We start from the raw sequence: 16,635 nt of genomic DNA, 5'->3' as shown, positions 1-16,635 counted from the left end.
TTACAATCTGCTTCATCTTTGGACTTTCTTCTAAATTGATCTCTACTCTACTCTGGATTGCCGCTGTGGATTATCTTGGACTTCATCCTTTTAATCGCCTAAACATCTACAATACTGTGATGAACCCAGGACATTTGCGGATAATCAGACATTAAAAGGTTATTCCTCTAGATAGGGACATACTTGTTACACAATATATGGGTTAGTCATGTATGGTATTTAATGTTGTGTGCTCCTTAAAGAAATATATTATGCTATTCAACGGTGATTGATCCCCCTTCATTTTCTTTGTGACATTTGTTAAGACTGTTACAACTTGACAGAGAGTGAAACTCTGAAGCGCTCAGTCAGTGTTCAGCGAGTGAAAATATATCTGTGCTAAACTTATACTGAGCCCCCAACTCACACACTGGTGGGTAAAATGATTGGTTACTGCATGATGATTGAAATCACATAAATGGTTTTAACCTATTACCTAAATAAACTGTGGAAAGATGCATCATGGACGGAGTGGTCCTGAGAGCGGTATACGAGCTTGCGGCACCATCTGCAGGACAGTTCAAAGCGCTCAAATGATTCAAAGCACCAAACGAGAGTAGAATCCACACTGAAACACGTTACTGGACCTGGTTACTTATGAATGGCAGTGAGAATTTAAGATTGCTTAGTGAGGTCATAAGAATCTCAACAGTTGTGATGTAATTATATAATAGACTGTAGTCTGACACAATACATGTTTGTTACAGTACTGTTTAGTTTCAGTTCACTGTTAGTGCTGCTAGCTGTGCTTGGTTGGAGCGGCCTTTTTTCTTTGCATTTGGGAATGCAACATTCGTCATTGGAAACGTTTATAAATATGTTGGTGTTGTTGTTGTTTACAAAGACGTTTCAATGTCACAATCCTTCAGAAATCATTCTAATATGCTGATTTGCTGCTCAGGAAACATTTCTGATTATTATCATCAATGTAAAAAAATGTTTTGCTGCTTAATATTTTTGCGGAAACAGTGATACCACTCAAACATTTGTATTATATTTAAAAAAAGAGAAATTCATTTTATTCATGCATGAAAGCGATGAAGCGAATGAAGACATTTAAAATGATTTCTATTTAATAAATGAATTAACAAAGTTTATTAATATATTTGATAAATGCAAAGAAATGCTATTTATTAAACTTTTATATTTATCAAAAAATGCTAAAAAAAAAAGTATTTCACCATTTCCACGCAAAATATGAAGGAGCAAAATAGTTTTCAACATTTTATAATAATTATGTATGGTTTTTGAGTCATTGTAATGATCATTGCAATTGTAATGATTTCTAAAAAGATCATGTGTCGTTGAAAACTTGAGCAGTGGTGAGGAATTCTGCTTGGCATAAGAATAACATTTTATAATATATTAAAATTTACAACTTTTTTTTTTTTTTTTTTACTCAAAATACAAATAAATTCAGCCTTTGTGAGCAGAAGATGGTTATTTTAAAATCATTAGTAATTGTAATGATTCCAAACTTTTGGCAGGTTATTTAACAATTCTATATACTTTACTATAATATGTTGTAGCACTTAATTATATTATTATTATATTGATGTCATGATTATTAAATGCTGCTTTTTTACAGGACAGAATGTATTTTTATATTATAAGATGTATCTTTTAATGTGCTAAAATATATATATTTTTAATAATGAGTGCTGTCATTGTAAGAGAGAGAGCAGCTCCGTTTTTGTTTGTCCGGGGGGGGCAACAGTAACTAAGGGGGGTGGGGCTTACTGATAGGTCAGTTGTTGGGAATTTGGTAGGAAAATTTGTCATAATGGTCTCTGGTTGTTCCTCAGGTGCCAGCTAAGTTCCGGTATCCATTCTATTATGAGATGTGCTGGTACGTGTTGGAGCGCTATCTGTACAGCATAACCAACACCTCCCACCTCATCCCTGAGTTCCAGAAATACTCTCTGGGAATTGGTCAGTACATTAACAACACATTTACATCCTAACAGATTTGATTGTATTGAGCGCAGATAAGCTGAACTCTACTTCTCTCTTCCTGAATCTAATATACAGGCTTGAAGCAGGAAGGTTCAGGCTGTGAGGTACTAAATGGACATGCTAAAGAGGAAAGAGAAGACGGCGATGCTCCCTCCCCACCTAATGCACCAGGGGTGAAGCTTCACTTGACTCCTTTTGAGTTGGAGGGGCTGTGGCATCTGGTGGGGAAGCTGGAGTCATTGCCCTCACATAAGAAGTGTGTGCCTTCAGGAATACACAACGCTGCTGCCCTGCTACACGACATACGGGTCAGGACTCATGCTTGTGCTTTACACTTCTGGTTATTTTGATGTACTTGCTGCTGTGATATTTGTGATGTTGTCGTTGTTGTTTTATAAAGAAATCTGACTTGAGATGCAGGATGTCAGTGCTTAATATTAGCTTTTGTTGCTTAATAAACTAGTTGGCACAGTTGTTTTGAAATGTAATAAGTGTTTTTGTTTTCTCTGTCTTTCAGGCATTATTGAAAGAACATGCCAATGATATCCCTAAGCTCTCTTACACTGGAAAACCTATTGTCAGATGGCCAAAGAGGGTAAGATCACAGTATTAGTTTCTTTAAATAATGTATTTTTATTTTATTTGTATTTTTTTTTCCATAAACATTAAGAGAATCATGTAAAAAAAAAAAAAAAAAAACTTTCATATTAGAGTTTTTCTTTTAGGTTTTAGAATTTTTGTGATCAGTGTTTATTCCGTGCTATATCTTGGCATAATTAAATTTATTTGTAAATAATATCATGGTATTATTTAAAATGGTTTTTAAAAAATTCTTTTTTAAATGTTTTACCTGTATATTGAAAAATCAATGATGAAAATGAGTTTGTCAGGACAATTATTTTGTTCTAGCATACATTAATGGTGCTATCAAAATATCCCTTTCTTTTGATTTTATTGTGAGCAAAATATGACTGGGACATTTTCATTTCTGCTCTTGACAATTGTGACCTGTCTAAATATGTGAATTAAACAAATAAAACTTAACTTAACTGCTTTAAAAAGGTGACAATCATAAACAAACCCTAAAATATGTGCTTAAAATTTTTTTATTTCAAATTAAATTCTAATTGAATAATCTCTCCTAAACCCACCACACTGCTGAACTTACCTCTGATTTCTCTTTGTCCCTCTCCCAAGCCCCCCTGGTACCAGCCCCCTCCTCCCCCTCCACCTGTCATTCGTCCCAAGCTGGCAGCCACATCCATTATTCCTCGGCCAGTGAAACCCGCCTCTAATATGTCGGTCCTTCGACGGCGCCGTGTGCGCTGTAAACGCTGCGAGGCATGTCTGCGCACAGAATGTGGCGACTGCAACTTCTGCCGAGACATGAAGAAATTTGGTGGCCCTGGCAAACTCAAACAGACATGTGTGCTGCGCCAGTGTCTTGCTGTAAGTGTCTTCACATTGTGCAGTTTACTTAAAATGCAGCCTTCCTTTGTTTGCATTTGATTAATATTGCTTTGTCTTTCTGTGTTACCTCAATAGCCTGGTCTGCCGCTCTCTGCTGTATGTGAGATCTGTGGGGAAGGCAACCAGGACACTGGTGAAGAGCTCATGGAGTGCTCCAACTGTGCTCAGATTACACATCCTAGCTGTGTGAAGGTACAAGCATTATTACTACAGACAGCAATTCAATAGACGCCTCAAAATTCTTTATTCAGATTCATTCATCTTTGAGAATTGTGACCTAGAGGTTTTGCAAAGTGTGGAAAAGCATTTTCAATACAACGGAGCATAACAATTGGCTTTCGGAAGTAAAAATCTTATTCGTGTTCTCCATAGAGAAATGCATTAGTAATGCAAGAATCCTAAGTAATGTATATGCACTTCATGGACAGACCTGCCTGAGCTTTTGAAGATAATTGATTATTGAAGTTTAAATGCCAAATTTCTAGTGAAGAGCAACACTTCTCAGAGTCTTAACGAGAGATTCTCCAATCAGAGCAGTTGATGTTACCTTGGATACACATTGGATACTTAAATGTATTACTCCAGTCTTCAGTGTCACATGATCCTTTAGAAATCATTCTAATATTGTGATATAGTGCTCAACAGACATTTCTATTTTCTATGTTGAAAACCGTTGTGCTGCTTCAGATTTTAATGGGAAACCGTGAAAATGTGATAAATAGAACATTCAGAAGAACAGACTTTATTTAAAAAACGTTTTTGTAATATTGTTTAAAATTACATGGGTCCTTGCTGAATAAAAAAATTAAATTCTCAAAAAAAAAATTAAATGGTAATGTAAAATTTTATTCTTAGTGTACTCTTAGTTTACTTAAAACAAAGTCTTTTAAAGTTTTGTTGTAGTTTCATTGCATTGTCATTTGCTATACTTTTGTGAGATGGGCAGCTTTTTTTGTTCTTATTGACTTGAGTACAATGCCAATCCATAACGTTTTCACGTGTACAGAAAATTGATTGTTGTTATGATCTAATGTCCTTTTGTCTGTGTAGGTGTCTGGTGAGGGAGTGATAAACAAAGACCTACCGAGCTGCTGGGAGTGTCCTAAATGTGTTATGGGCAAAGACACCGATTCTGAGGTAAAACACACAAGCGCAAAGATTCACTGGCACACCCACCGTTTTAAGAGGGTTTCTCCTCCTCTTGTTTGAACACGCATTCAGGCCTTTGAAATGAAGGAAGCTTTGAGTGTTTGTTCTAATGCTACTAGCTTTTGCAGGCCTGCATACATACACACTCATTCACACCATGCAGAAAGAAGCATGCCGAGAGCTTACTGTGATGTACACACTCTGATCTGCGGGTGTAACAGTAACGCTTTTTTCCTGTGTGCCAGTCGTCAGGTAGCGGTGATGACATCACGGCACAGGATGGGTCAGGGGGGCGAGGGGGTGAGGGCGGGGCATGGCACGGGGTCGGGCGGCCCCCCGCTTCTCTCTCACATGGGTCGCTCCAGAAACGGGCCGCAGCCCCTGAGCAGCGACTCAGGAAGCGGGTGAGAGGATCCGCCTTCCTCACACCACTGCTGCTGCATGCACAGCTGCTCCGCTTTGCCTTTTATTATGTGTTCCCCTCTCTGCTCTCTCTACCTCTCGCAGTAACCCCCCCGCCACCCATCTTTTTCCATGTGTGTCTTCTTTCTGTCTCTCTCTTTGGCCCACCCTGCCCTGTTCAACATCATTGTGCCCTGCTGCCTTGACTGAGGGTTTCAGAATCAGCTTCGTGTTAGTAGCTTGTATGTTTCCATTGAGTGATCCTGATCACTGTTTATTGATGTTCATATTAACCACAGCATCTTATTCTGTTTTGCAGCTAAAATTGGAAGGTGGAAAAATACATGTACGTATCTTTTTTTTTTTTTTTTTTTTTTATGGAAGATTGTTTATCAGTGCTTGAATGATTTTCTAAATTTGTAATGAAAAAGCAAAATTTATAATCATTTTGTACTGATTTATAATATTTTTTTTTTTGCTTCAAAGCACTGGCAGAAGAATTTACCATAAATGTGACGGGGGGAGATAGTATGGAGATATTTGAATTATTTACCAATAAAGTAGTGTTTTGAGTCGGTCTGACTTGTCATCTCTTTATACATGCCTTGAGAGAGAAATGCATCTTTATGGATTATGATTATAATTAAGGAGTTTTGATTTATTTCATTTAGTAATTTAAAGCTTTCTATAAATATATTTATCATGTCTGTGAGGCATGTATTTGCTGAGTTTAATTTTTTTTAACTCCTATTAAAGACGAGCCTTTGCAGTTACAAATGATTTCTCTTACCTTTATGAGCAAAAATGATGGTGTATCTACTGAAAAAAATAAGCAAATCTACTGAAAAAAAAAATGCAAGTGATCATGCTGGCACATCATGCAAAGGATCTCTGTGCAAACTATTGGATATAGCACACATTTATCTCGATTTAATGTTTAAACATTATTTGCTTGAACTTTTATATATATTTATATCACATAACAAAATAACAAAATGATCCAAATGTTTTCTAAAAAAAAAAAAAAAAAGCGATATATGGAGTCAAAGATGGCACTTCATGTGTCTTGTCCAGCCCACAGAATAGAGGGGTGGGGTGAGCAGTAGCTCATTATCATTATCCAAAATGGGTTGCTATTTTTAACAGGGTAAAATGGGTGTAGATTTACATGACCATTGATGAATTTTAAGCAAAGTGTGTTAGACATTTCATGAAGACCTTGTGGAAAATGACCATAGAATGTTCCCTTTAAAGATTGGCTTTAGTGTGCCTTTTTTCTTAAATGTTTCTCTTTTCTCTCAGAAACGCAAGTCTTCATCTCTTGATCCTCGCGTGGCTAAGATCTATCGGCGTCATGGGATGGAACACGATGATGATGATGATTCGGGCAGTGATGACGACAGTGGCAAGATGTCATCCGTCAGAGGCGGGGTCTCTTCGTCCCGCCGAGGTTATGGAGCTGGTAGACGAGGTGTTTGGAGAGGCTCCTCGCATCGAGGGAGTCGAGGGGGAGGCAGCTTGGCAACAGGTTCGCTTAAAATGAGGCGGGGACTTGGGGCAAGAGGGGAAAGAGGGAGTCGGGTGAGGTTAAGAGGAGGATCGCACATGAGACGACGGCGCTATGAAACTGAAGATGACGATGATGATGACGACGACGATGATGATGATGAGGAGGAGGATGATGATGAGGATGACAGTGATGAAGAGAGACATCTTGGCCGGTCAGATAAGGAACATCGTTCAAGGAGACGGAGGCGGAGAGGAGATGACTACGATGATGATGACGACGAGGACGATGATGATGAGGAAGACAGTGAGGAACAGGACTTTGAAGGAGAGGACGATGAGATGGAAGACTTAGATGATGGAGGAGAGGAAGATGATGATGAGGATGGAGAGAACCAATCAGACTCTGATCCTGACCCACCCGTCTTACTAGTCTCAGACTTGAACGATGACCTGCTGAATGATTCCTACCTGACTGTGACCCTCCAGCGTCCTCCAAAGGCCAAACGGGACCCCGGCTCCATTGTACCCAAACTGGAGGCGGCTATGTCTCCCCGAACACCTAGCGGTCATGGTTTTGTCCAGCGCAAAACTCTACCCAGGACCCGAGTCAGGAACAGCACCTCAACGCCAGCTGGAAATGGCCTCTCTCAGTCCAAAAGCGGGCACACGTCCGGCCGCCACACGAGGCGGAGCTCCAACCAGGACGGTCGAGAAAGAGACACTGCGTCACCTTCCTCTATGTCTTCTAGATCCTCTATTTCTCCACCTCCTCCTCCTCCAGCCATCACCACTTCTTCTCCTCCTTCCCTCCTCTCTCATCCCTCATTCCGTGACGTAGGAAATGAGCGTGGCTGTGAAAAGGACATTTGGATGTCTGTGTTCCGTTACTTGGGTCGGACGGATATGGCTGTGTGTATGAGAGTCTGCAAGGCTTGGTACAAGTGGTAAGTGTAGTAGTTACAGTTAAAGCCTCAACAGTTCCTTTTAACAAGCTAAGACGTTCCGTAAAATTGTCTGGTTTTGTTTTTATCAGATCAAAGAAAGGCCTTTTCACATTAGAGAGAAATGATTCAATGAAATAAAACTCAAATTGCGATATGGTTTAGTACTAATATTAAAACTCAAAATCCGTGATGTAATTAAATATAGGTGCTTTGGGTTTTAGGGGCAAGCATGGATCTGTTCATTTACATGCAAATAGCTCATGATTAGGTGTTTTCAGTAGGGGAGGGCGATAATGACAAATTATATCTAAATATTTTCAGAGATTTTGTCTAATTATACAATATTTTTCTTAGCATGTTATTGTGCTGGTAATTTGGCAGCTTTAGGACTGTTGTGGACAGCTGACTCCCAAAGCTTTTGATATTCTTTGTATTCTGTGCGGTGAATAGTTTGTATAAATAACAAAAATCAACTTCTTATAAATTTAAATTGCTTTTGTTATTCAAATAAGCACACATTATTTTAGTTTTTATTCCTGCACATTTACCTCCACCCCATTAACACCTGAACCTGCGCATGTGCCATCTTGTATTTACCCTGAAGAACTTTCTTCCAACCCAACAGGGTCGGGGGGAAATTAACGTTAACAGTTTCTTCCTTCTATGGGCATTTCTATCTTTTATAAGGCCATTTTTTTTCTAAACCAGTTAAATGTATGCATCTTCTTTTGTGTCATTCTTAAATGTAGTCAAACGTAAATACTAAGACTGTTACCAATATTTTAATGAAGGACATAAATGCATTTAAGGGGCACGAAGCGATTTTTGCCAAATGATACTGATATTTGAAAGCACCAGGCCTTACACCGCTGGAAAGCTGCTACGATATTTACTCTGGTCCTAGCTCTTGCCCGATCATAACCCTTCTTTTTAATGTTTTGGTTCTCTGATATTTTCCTTTCCTTTTTTTTCGTCTGTCGTGTGCACTCAGATTGAGTGCTCTCTTCTCTCTATCATTACAAGACACATCCCCTTACTGCTTATTGGCTACAATTGTTCTGGGACTCAGTCCAACACTTACTGGGTTTACATGGACCCTACTAATCCAATCATAATAGGACTAAAAGCACAATCAGAATAAAAAAAAATCACATGTAAATTGGATTGAATTGGCCAGATCCGACAAAAATTTCAATAGGATTGTAAGGGGTGGTTTATTCCTTTTGTAAACACTTGATCGGATTGAAAACCGAAACTGGAAAGTACTGTGCATGTGCAGTGACGTAGAAATAGCATGCCTGATGCGTAGGGCTGTCATGATTATGAAATTTGGCTGACGATTAATTGTCCAATAAATAATTGCGATCGTGGCGATTGTCTGTTTTAGGGCTTTGACGATTAATTGTCTGTTTTAGGGCTTTGACGATTGTCATACAAATTGTTGTGATTATTTAATTGAATCCCTTGTAAGTTGTCACTTGCAATAACACATTAATACACTTAAAGCCTTTAAATATTAAAGTAATTTATTAAATGAAAAATATGTATCTTTCAGAAATGTGTACATTTAAAGAAAATATGTAAATGTATATGAAAGTATAAATGATAAAAACAATCACCATAAAGTTACCATAACACAAAAAGGACTGTCGTGTCAATATCTCAAACTAAAGTAAAATATAAATATATTTTACAAATTTGAAAATTCTGTAAATAACAGAAACAATGAATCACAAATATAAACTATGACCATAACAGAACAGGCCATAAAAGTCCAATTCTGAAACAAAAACAATCATGCTGGTAGATTACGGGAAAGGAACACAAGCCAGAAAAGGTCAACATGCTAAAGACAGCATCTAACTGGGGTGACAATATTGCCAGCTGTACTGAACATTCTTTCAGAAGCAGTACTTGTTGCACAAATGCACATGTACTTTCTTGCCAACTTGGAAATCAAAGGAAACCTGGATTCATTGTCTTTCCACCACATCAGAGGGTCTGCCGAGTTATCTAGTGCTTCTTCCTGTAGGTACCTTGACAGTTCAGCATCAGCTTGCTCTCTTTTTGTTAAGCCATGTGTAGAAGGTTGAGCTTTTCTTTTCTGCAGCAGATCACACAGTCTCTTCTTTTTTGGAGGAGGTGCAGAAGATGTTGTAGGCACATCATCATCTGCTGCAGCTCTGTCAGACACTGTAAAAAGTAAAGGGGTAGCTTTTACCTTAAGCAGGATGTCTACCTAATATAACCCTTAAAAATTACTTTTGTTAGTGTAATCTTGTGTTGGTGTATATATACACTGAATAAAACCAGTTAATTAAGATTGCAGCATGAACATTTTTAGGTCATATTTTAGGTAAATATTTTACAGTGTACTTCCTACCTTGTTCAACATTGTGTCCTTCCTCTGTCATCTCCATTATCTCTTTTAAAAGCTGGCCTTTGGCAGCTTCAAAGTGGGCCCTGTATCTTGGATCAAGAAGGGTGGCCTTTCTCAGGAGCTCTTGAAGTGGAGCTGGGCTATACTTTTCATCAAGTACAGCGCACATTTTTTTCTTGATATTTGAAGTAAGAGTTGTGTCATTGGAGTCAGGGGATAAGAGTTCATCTTTTAAAAGGTCTAGAACAGGCTTCACCGAAGACACAGTAACATACTTTTCCCCTGATAGAACATCTGTGAAATCAGCCACAGGTTTCAGTGCCGCATTAATGGACTCAAGGACAGATACATCTTGCCAGGTCGGGTTTAGGTGTCCATGTTTTCTGTCATCAATCAGGACACGTCTGATTGCAGGTATTTGCTCCAGAACTGTCTATCATTTTTTGTTTTGTTCCCCAGCGTGTAGAGACATCCTGGAGGAAATATGACATGTTTGTTATAGTTTATATAATTAACTATATATATATATATATATATATATATATACACACACACATATATACATATATATATATATATATATACACACACATATATACATATATATAAAATAAAAACATTAGTTTTAGAGATTATATAATATAATTTAAAGTAGAAAATTGGTTTGAGGATTATAATATTTTTTAAAAGATAAATTTACTTTATACTTGTTTTACTTAATTTAATATACAAAATAAAAATACCTTTAATAAAATATTGAACTTACCAGAACTAAATTATGCTGAGGAATGTCGGCCTCCATCTGTGCCTTTTTCAGGTCTCGTTTCCTTTTAACCAGCTCATGCTGAACGTGTTCACCAGATTCCTGCAAAGTCCTAGGGCACGTGCTGTGCGATCCTTCTCACTTGCTATGGCATTTGTAACAGCCAAGTGGAGATTATGGCCAAAACAATTTAGCCATGGCCAGCCAAGTTTGCCCACTGCAGCCACAATATTAGCCCCATTATCAGTGGTTATGCAGGACATTTTTTTCTCATCTAATTCCCAATCAGATAAAATGCACTTAAGAGTTTCTGAAAGTGTATCAGCAGTATGGTTCTCTGGGGTGTATCTTGTCTCTAGACATTTTGATACTAGTGTCCAGTCAGTTGTGAGGTAATGTACTGTTAGGCTCATGTACGGGGTCATATTTACACTGGACCACATGTCTGTTGTGGCTGAAAAAAAATCAATTTCTTTCAAATCCTTAAGGATTTCATCCTTCACTTCTCTGTATAAATTTGGAATTGCTGTTTTGGAAATGTACATTTTCCCTGGCAATTCATATTGCTTGTCAAAGTTGTAGAGCATTTCTTTAAATGCTGGTTTCTCCACAGTATTAAAAGGCTGCATTTCCTTATCGATGTATCTCGTGACACTGTCGGTCAGTGTGCGCCATTTCATACTGTCGCGTTTATATTTTGTTACCCGTTCGAAGGCCTGCGCTATTGTCACTTGACTGGAAGTATGAGCGGCTGTGGATGACTTCAAAACTTCGGCGAACTCTTTTGGGTGATGTGCTTTCAGGTGATTCCTAAGATTTGTGGTGTTGGCAGCTTTCGCTGGTATTTCTCTCCTACAAATTTCGACACACTGCCGTGTCAACGTCTTTTGGCTGTCCTTTATCATCGGGTGTAAAACCAAAATGTGACCAGATCGGCGCTGTCGTTTTCGGCTTTGAAACTAAATCCATCTTTGTTAAATAACTGGGCTGCTCTAACTCAAAATGATGGAGAAATCAACAGGGAAATATCATTTGAATGTAATGCTCGTAATTGCTCAGCGTAATGAGTTCAGAGGGAGACCGGTAGAAGTAGAGTGCTGCAGGTACTACAGCGCCCCCTTGTGTCTTCTAATAGTGGGCAATAATAACGATCATCTGTAATGACCGCGATTAGACCAATTAATCGCATCAGTAGACCTGTCACGATTATTAAATAATCGTTTGATCGCAGTTTAACCAGGAGCTGTATTTTTTTTTTCTTAAGGCTTTTGCTAATAATGACTTAAGACGACATAATTCTTGTTTACCTAACAGCAAAAACCTAAGATTTTAGAGCGTTTGTGCTATAATCCTTTGATTAGACTGACAGGACAGCTGATTTGGTGGTTGCCTTGGAGATCTTTTTTTTTCTTGTCTCCTATTTCAGGCCCAAAAAAAACATTCGGTCTGATCAGGGCCTAAATGTGCTTGCTCCGTAGTCTAACCTACATCATAGTGTATGCCTGCACTCAAAAATAATGACAAATTGCATGTTGTTTAAATGACAATTACGATATTATCATAGATTATATACATCACACATCCCTATGTTGGGGTCGACAATAAGAATATATGATAGACTAATTAGCATAAGTAACTCATTGAAAGGATGATGGCATTTTATTTTTCAGTTTTTTGACAGGAGTACACTATTTTAAAAGGCATATTTGTCTTGGTTCAAAGTTGTAATCAGTAATTTATTTATTTCTTCTCGGAGTAATTTTTGTTTCTCTCCTGCTTTTAGGTGTTGTGATAAGCGCTTATGGACACAGATAGATCTGAGTCGATGTCGGGCACTCAGTCCTCAGGCTCTGACAGCCATCATAAAACGACAACCCGTGACACTTGACCTCTCCTGGACTCCAGTATCAAAGAAACAGATTGCCTGGCTCATTCATCACCTCCCAAGTACAGTTTACCCAAATCTCAGTCTTTTATAGATCCTAACAGTCTTAACTCAAATTAAATTGCTTAAAAATAAAACATGCATCACAGTCCAGAATAAAATGCTCTCTCATTTTTTCCACAGGTTTGAAAGATCTAACAATGTCAGGTTGCTCGTCATTATGCGTGTCAGCATTAAGTACACCGAGCTGTCCGGGTTTGAGATACCTTGACCTGAGTTGGGCCGTGGGTGTCAAAGATTCACAAATAAAAGACCTCATTGTGCAGCCAGGTGAGACACTCATAATCATCATTGAGACTGTGTGTTAAGTGTGAGCTGAGATTTCACTCTCCTCTTTCACCTCTGCTTTCTCTTGTCACACAGGCAGTGAAAGTCGCAGTCGGCTGAGAGGTTTGCTCACTCTGCGATTGGCTGGTTTGGATGTGAATGACTCCACCCTGAAGATGATTGTCAGACATATGCCTTCACTGCGCCGGTTAGATTTATCCCACTGCCAGGGGCTCACAGACCAGTCCATCAACCTGCTCACCACTACCGGCTGCAACACTCGCAACACACTCAGACAGCTCAATCTTGCAGGTGCTCTCCACCTTCTGAAAATACCTATATGTTCTGCCTACATTGTGTTCAGGTTATCCTTGTGGTGCCCAAGAAAACACAACTAGTGCTAAAATCAAAATCTTGGAAACACTTTAGTTTAGGGACCATTCCTCAATTTTCACTTGTTGCTTAGTAGCATGTTATCAAAGTTATCAATATTATCACGGTTTTGTTGAAACGAGATGAAAGTGTTCAAAAATAGTTGATGCTCACACTGAAAACATTTCAGCAAGTTTTATATTTAATAATCAACAAACAACTAATAAAACAAGCAACTCTATGCACTTAATTTAAAGAAAGATTAAATTCTGTGGCATTTCCTTCCTTACAATGAAAAGTGTAGAAGCATAGAAAAGCATAGAAAAGTCACTGACTTTCGCCATTCCTTCTCGAAAAAAAACAAAAAAAAATTGTGCGCTGCGCTTGCGTCAGACTGTTGCTGGCTGGACATGATTTAATAGTGAGTTATTAAAACCGCGATAATCAAACACGGTTTTAATGATAATTCAATTTTAAACGATATTACTAACCTTCAGCACATTTTATCACGGTTATCAATAAAACCGGTTATCGTCCCATCCCTAGTAGCATGCATATTGGCTGTGTATTAGTACTTCTAAAGCACATATCAATGCCTCAGTCTGCATGACCATATTTTAGATGCTTTAATCCTTCTCCAAACCTAAATGTAGCAACTACTTAGGAGTTTGAGGCTAAAATCATTGTTAATAGTGAGAATTGGTCCCCAAACTAAAGTGACCAAAATCTTAGTCTTAAATTCAGTTCCAGGTCAAATTAAAGGTCATAAGTATTTTAATTTAGTTTCAGTTAAATATGAGTGCTGCAAGTTGTCAATGTCGCAGTTACAGATTACCATGCATTTATGCCAAGCAATAGCTTATGATCTACTATTGATGAATTATCACAATGTTAACTTCATGGTTTTAATATTGTAATATATTGTAGATGGTTGTAAGAGTGCATACTTTTGAATGAGCAGCTGGAAGTAATTAAGGATATTTATTTCAAAATAAGAGTCCCTGTGTATTTCGGGCTTGTTTATTTATACTTTAAAGTTAGACATTATGCAGAAACTCTCTTGGAAATTATTGGTATTTTGGTTTCATAAACTGTCTCTGGCATTTCACTGAACATGAAACTTTTTTAACTTCTCCCTGTCACAAGAAGGATAAATAAGAATTTAATAAAAGGGGTGGTTGATTGCGAATATTTTATTTATTTTTACGTTAGTGTGTGATTATTGCTGTTTGAGCAATAACAATATCTAGAGGCAGTGTAGCCAATCACAACACACACTGGACCATGTTTCTAAAGAAAGGGGCTAAATAAAACCAGGAAATGATCAGCGCATTTATAGGAGAAGGGACAGAACGATGTGGAATAAAGATAAATTAAGTAAAAAAAAAAAATGTATGTGTGTGTGTATGTGTATATATATGTATATATATGTGTATATATATATATATATATAATAATAATATAATAATTTTTTTTTTTTACACTAAGCATTAACACATTAGACCTGCACCCCATAAACACAAAATAACGATCAACCACTCATTGAAGCACAATATATAGATTTTTTGTTTGTTCAATATGGATGTATAGTATTAACTTTGTTTGGCTTAAAGAAATGGTTTACCCAAGCATTTCAATGTGATGATCGTTTGCTCATCCTCAGGGCTTCGGAGATGTAAATGAGTTCTTCATCACAACAGATTTAGAGATATTTGCTTCATTCCATCACTTTCTCACCAATGGATCCTCTGCAGTGAATGGGTGCCATCAAAGTCCAAACAGCTGATTTAAAAACATCATCATAATCCACAAGTAATCCAAGCTATCAGTTAACAGCTTGTGGAGTGAAAAGCTGAGTTTGTAATAAACAAATCCATCAAGGCATTTCATCTTTAAATTATTGCTCCTGGCCAAAATCCATAATAAATCCATAATCCATTCCTTCCAGAGGAAAAGTCCATCCCTTTTTGTCCTCTCACATCAAAACCCTAGGACATATTTGCTTAACTTTTTGCTTGTAAACGGTGCATATTTCTCTCCCGATTCAGATGAGAGGACTTCTCTCTGCAGAAAGCAGTATTATGGATGGAGGTATTTTAACTGGAAACAACAGTTTGAAGTAAAAAACATTTCGATGGATTTGATTTTGCAAAGAATTATTGTGATGTTTTTATCAGCTGTTTGGACTCTCATTCTGACGGCACCCATTCACTGCAGAATACCCATTGGTGAGCAAGTGAAATAATGCTGAATTTTACTCACAGTTGGTGGTTTAACCTTTTCTCTCTTGCTCTCTCTCTAGGTTGTAATAAGTTGACAGATGCTTGTCTGACTTATATGAAGCGACTATCGGCTCTGACTCTGTTGGATCTGCGAGGCTGTAGGAACGTGACTCGACGCGGCTGTGAAAACTTCATCTCTGACCTGTCCTACTGCACTGTATTCTGCATGACCGAGGACAAACTCATTCAGAGAATATCATAACATGCACACGCAAACACATACATACACACACAGTCTCCACACAGCTCTGCTTAGCGAGCTCACGAGTGCTCCATCCCACTCAATTCAGGCTCATCTGGCCTGAATGGGAGGATGAGGCTGAAGAAAAGAGACGGATGGAAGGATATGGCCGCTGTTCTAGAAGAAGGGTAAAAACAGGCTGACAGGATAGGTTATTTTCAGCACAATCTCCAAGAAGAGGATTTTATTCCCACAACCCATGAGACCGATGCAAACACATCCAGCGTGTGGCTTTTTCTCCTTCTCTGGGCATTCAGCCTAATCCAAAGTGACGCTTTCAGAAGATGTTGCTGATATGCTTGAAACTGAACTTCACAATCCAGCCCAGGATCAAGAGATTCAGTCTCTTGAGTGCGGCCTCTGACGCTGCAAGGAAAAAGAAAATGACCGGCATGGCACGTCCTGAAAGTGCTCATTTGCCACATCTTGATCAAAGAATGTAGTGGCAGCACAGGATGAATCTAAACCTGAATCATAAAGACTTCAGCTTACCGATCCAGACCGTTCACTCATGATTTCTTAGTGGCTTTATGTCTGAACGCAGATTTTGGACGTTCAACCTTTCTGAAGGTTCTGCTGCCTGGGTGTTTGTAGACCTTTAACTCACCACACTAAGTTTTTACTCGCTCGTACCAAACAAAAATCACTATTTCTTTGTTTTCTTTCATCTGATGTTTTGTTCTATTGCTTGCTGTCATGTCAAATGGGCGATTTAACATGCATTCTCCTGTCCTGTCTAAACTTCGAGGGTTGCTCACAGTTAAGGCTCAATTGTTCATTTACCCTTGAAAAGCTATAATTTAAGTGCAACTTGTAGCAACACGATAGCAATTATTTTGAGGACTTTTAAAAAAAATTGTTTTGTTTGTTTTTCATGAAAAAGCAGAAAAATAAAAAGTGGAAAGCAAACAATGTG

At 38.1% G+C, this 16,635-nt stretch overlaps 1 protein-coding gene across 6 annotated transcripts in view; it reads left to right on the top strand.

Moving 5' to 3' along the window:
• Positions 1–16,631, top strand: part of kdm2aa (lysine (K)-specific demethylase 2Aa) — a 61,086-nt gene extending 44,455 nt beyond the window's left edge. For 4 of the 6 annotated variants that reach the window (XM_059554401.1, XM_059554402.1, XM_059554400.1 and 1 more), the window contains exons 10-22: positions 1,845–1,971; positions 2,071–2,303; positions 2,513–2,590; positions 3,193–3,444; positions 3,541–3,657; positions 4,516–4,602; positions 4,860–5,018; positions 5,336–5,362; positions 6,319–7,469; positions 12,396–12,559; positions 12,681–12,827; positions 12,921–13,136; positions 15,499–16,631. In XM_059554401.1, the coding sequence (XP_059410384.1) occupies positions 1,845–1,971; positions 2,071–2,303; positions 2,513–2,590; positions 3,193–3,444; positions 3,541–3,657; positions 4,516–4,602; positions 4,860–5,018; positions 5,336–5,362; positions 6,319–7,469; positions 12,396–12,559; positions 12,681–12,827; positions 12,921–13,136; positions 15,499–15,680 (2,940 nt within the window). In that variant the 3' untranslated portion in view covers positions 15,681–16,631. The remainder of the gene's footprint in view (positions 1–1,844; positions 1,972–2,070; positions 2,304–2,512; positions 2,591–3,192; positions 3,445–3,540; positions 3,658–4,515; positions 4,603–4,859; positions 5,019–5,335; positions 5,363–6,318; positions 7,470–12,395; positions 12,560–12,680; positions 12,828–12,920; positions 13,137–15,498) is intronic. The other 2 variants (XM_059554403.1, XM_059554404.1) reach the window with 2 other exon arrangements.
• Positions 16,632–16,635: the final 4 nt, after the last annotated feature.

This window comes from Carassius carassius, chromosome 7, assembly GCF_963082965.1.
Source record: "Carassius carassius chromosome 7, fCarCar2.1, whole genome shotgun sequence".
NCBI classification, from domain to species: Eukaryota; Metazoa; Chordata; class Actinopteri; order Cypriniformes; family Cyprinidae; genus Carassius; species Carassius carassius.
The sequence above is the reverse complement of the archived record's forward strand: the minus strand, read 5'-3'. Positions and strand labels throughout refer to the sequence as shown.